Here is a 3,060-nt window from a genome sequence, read left to right as displayed (position 1 = left end):
TAGCTCTGCACTAGACAGATTGTTTTTGTTGAAACGTTTCGTCTTTTATCCACAAGTCTTCTTCAGTCTGAGGAGCTGCAACAAACTCAGTCTTATACTGTAAGCAGCACCTTCTCATCATGGATCAACCAGTTTGCTGGTGACAGCCAGAACTAGCTGTTCACATGAAAAAGGAGGACCATCAGATCGTTAGTGCCCTGATGGCCGCTTGCTATTCACAGAGGGCTGAGTGATCCAATAACAGCATTGTAAGAGGGGGACAGTTGAACGAATAAAAGACAAAATGTTTCAACAAAGAAGAATCCGTCCAGTGGACCTGACTCAGCCTTGTTAGATTAGTTGAATTTAACACAACTTAGAGCATAAACATCTGTCCTAAGGAGGTGGATCATTCAAATTGAATAATAATTAACAAAACACATTTTTAGGTCTGTGGGGACTGATTTGTTTTACGATGCCTTGCTGCTTGTCTTTAGATAAATATGGTTGAACAAATATGACGAAGAAAAACTGTAACTCAGGTGGAGTTGTCACTGAATTTGGTTCATGTTTGGGTATTTCTCAAGATGAGTTGTGACTTTATGTCTCTCTGATGATTGATGTAAATATATGTTTTAATAAAGCATTGTGATAAAAACCTCTGAATTTTAATTAAATATTTATTAACCTATTTTAAACACCCCAAGTTAATTAACTTTGCAGCTAGTACTTGTACTTCATAACCGTTTGATAAAGCTGAAAGAGTTTCTATAGCCTTAATTTGTTTACTGTCATGATATGAGACCCATCATGAATTTACACCCTCAAGTTACTGTTTGGTCATGGTAATGTAAATATATTGTGAAAGAAAAAGAAAATGTACTGTATGTGACAGTTTTCCATGATATAAAATTAAAGGCCTAGCATTCCTTGAAGGAAAGCATATTATCTGCCACAGTTAATTATTTTGTTTCTGATAACGGTGCTTGTGTGTCCATGCAGGGAGGGAACTGCTCCATAGACGGTAAGAATGATGGGGAGGACTTCAGGCGTTTGCTGAATGCCATGGACATCCTGTGTTTCACCCCAGAGGAGCAAACTGGTATCTACAGACTCCTGTCTTCTGTCCTTCATCTGGGGAATGTCTACTTCCAGCCACATCAGGTCCCCCTGTCCATTACTGTCTCACACAAATACAGCTGCTCCATAAGTCTTGTCAGTTTCACAGCTGAATGATAGTGTGTAAAGATGCAGGTAGAAATGAATGTGTGTGTGCTCCTTGCAGGCTGAGGGCCAGGAGTTTGCATCAGTGGTGAGTGCTCATGAACTCAGGGTTGTAGCTGAGCTGCTGCAGGTCTCACCCGAAAACCTGCAAAAGTCTGTCACCTACAGAATGACAGTGAGTTGACCTCCCATTGCTTTAATTAATAAAACCATTTAAGATCATTATTACAGGGATAAATGTGTGCTAGATATCTGATGTGTTTGACACCTCCTCCCACAGGACGCAGTGATGGAGAAGATCTACACTCCACTGACTGTGGAGAGCGCTTTGGATGCCAGGTGAGTGACTGAAGAAAAGGCTCCTTAAAGTATGTTAGACTGCATCTATTTCCTTTTGTAATAACTTGCAACAGAGGCCTGTGTGACTGTTTTGTTCTGATGCCTTTTAATGTTCAGTCTCTTTTTAACCCTTCTGAAAAAAACATACCAGACTACAGAGGGAGAGTGAAATCTTTGATAGTCTTTTCCAACGTTTGGCAGAGGCATGTGAGGACAAAGGACGTCAGGGCTTGGAGGGAGATTTTTCAGATGTCTTCTGTTTCCATAGGAACCGACTTTTCTGTTTCCATAGAAACCTTATTGTGTGTTTCTCATAGAGATGCTGTTGCCAAGATCCTGTATTCGCTGCTGTTTAGTTGGCTGACTGAGCGCATCAATGGACGCATCTACCCTTGCAGCGAATCCCTCTCCATCTCCGTGTTGGACATATATGGATTTGAGGTCATGCTGAAAAGAAATATCTCCTGCTAATGTTGCTGCAGAGGTGTATGAGCTGACTGCTGTTAACTAACATGCCTCGATGTCTTTATCTTTTTTTTTTTTTTTACCTTTCAGGAGCTACAAGTGAACAGTTTTGAGCAGCTGTGCATCAACTTTGCAAATGAAACTTTGCAGTTCTACTTTAACAGGGTCATCTTCCAGGAAGAGCAGGTCAGGGAAGCCATGACTGTCGTAAATAACTCTGCATACATTTTGAGTCAAATGTATGAAATCATGCACCTCTCTAAAAGCAGACGTATGGTGGAAATTTGGTCATTTAACAGGACACTAATCTTTACAGCAGAGCTATAACTAAAGGGCTGAAAAAGAGAGGGTGATGCAATGACTTAAAAGTCCAGACCAATACGACTGAACTAATATGATGGGATGTTAAAACGAAACTCCGCATATCTCAATGAACTGAAGCAACATGTAAATACAAGCACGTCAACATTCCTTCACAATTATTCGACTTATTCCAGCATGAAGAGATTTATTACTGCGTGGGTTTGCTTCAGAACTGTGGTTCTTCAAGCTGCTGAATAATGAGTACCAAGCACTATTTACACATTTTGGTTAAGTTTTTTGTAAAATAACTAATGACATAGCCTAATAAGTCATGCATTCATCAGAAGTTGTGTTTTCTCATTCTAAAGACCTGGTAGAGAATAGATACTAGGGATGCAACGATCCACTTTTTTCACTTCCGATCAAAGCCGATTCTGATCCAATACCGATCTGCTACATATAAAATGTGCTGAATTATCAATATCATCATCATCATTGATTTTTATATGAGGCTGTAATAATCTCCTCTCAGATTTAGCGGGGCAGATTGGATGTGGCTGGCCGGGGTCGGGCTGCCTGCTACGGGTTCAGCGAGAGGAGCTGACCACTGAAGACCCGGAGCTTGAATGTCCAACGTAAAACTAACTTTACCGCGGTTTAATGTGGCGCTATGGCTCTGCAGACATTGCACGTTGCTGTCTTGCTTTGTGGTGTTTCTAGTGTAAAATACTTCCACACAGCGGACATGTT

At 40.7% G+C, this 3,060-nt stretch overlaps 1 protein-coding gene across 1 annotated transcript in view; it reads left to right on the top strand.

Moving 5' to 3' along the window:
- Positions 1-3,060, top strand: part of LOC119422457 (unconventional myosin-XV-like) — a 78,563-nt gene that overhangs the window by 67,602 nt on the left and 7,901 nt on the right. The window contains exons 9-13 of the mRNA XM_037689830.1: positions 982-1,143; positions 1,265-1,378; positions 1,484-1,542; positions 1,860-1,983; positions 2,098-2,193. Coding sequence (XP_037545758.1) covers positions 982-1,143; positions 1,265-1,378; positions 1,484-1,542; positions 1,860-1,983; positions 2,098-2,193 — 555 coding nt within the window. The remainder of the gene's footprint in view (positions 1-981; positions 1,144-1,264; positions 1,379-1,483; positions 1,543-1,859; positions 1,984-2,097; positions 2,194-3,060) is intronic.

Source organism: Nematolebias whitei, chromosome 16 (assembly GCF_014905685.2).
Source record: "Nematolebias whitei isolate Nwh7 chromosome 16, NemWhi1, whole genome shotgun sequence".
In the NCBI taxonomy this organism is placed as follows: Eukaryota; Metazoa; Chordata; class Actinopteri; order Cyprinodontiformes; family Rivulidae; genus Nematolebias; species Nematolebias whitei.
Note: the sequence above shows the minus strand (reverse complement) of the source record. Positions and strands in the feature narration are given on the sequence as shown.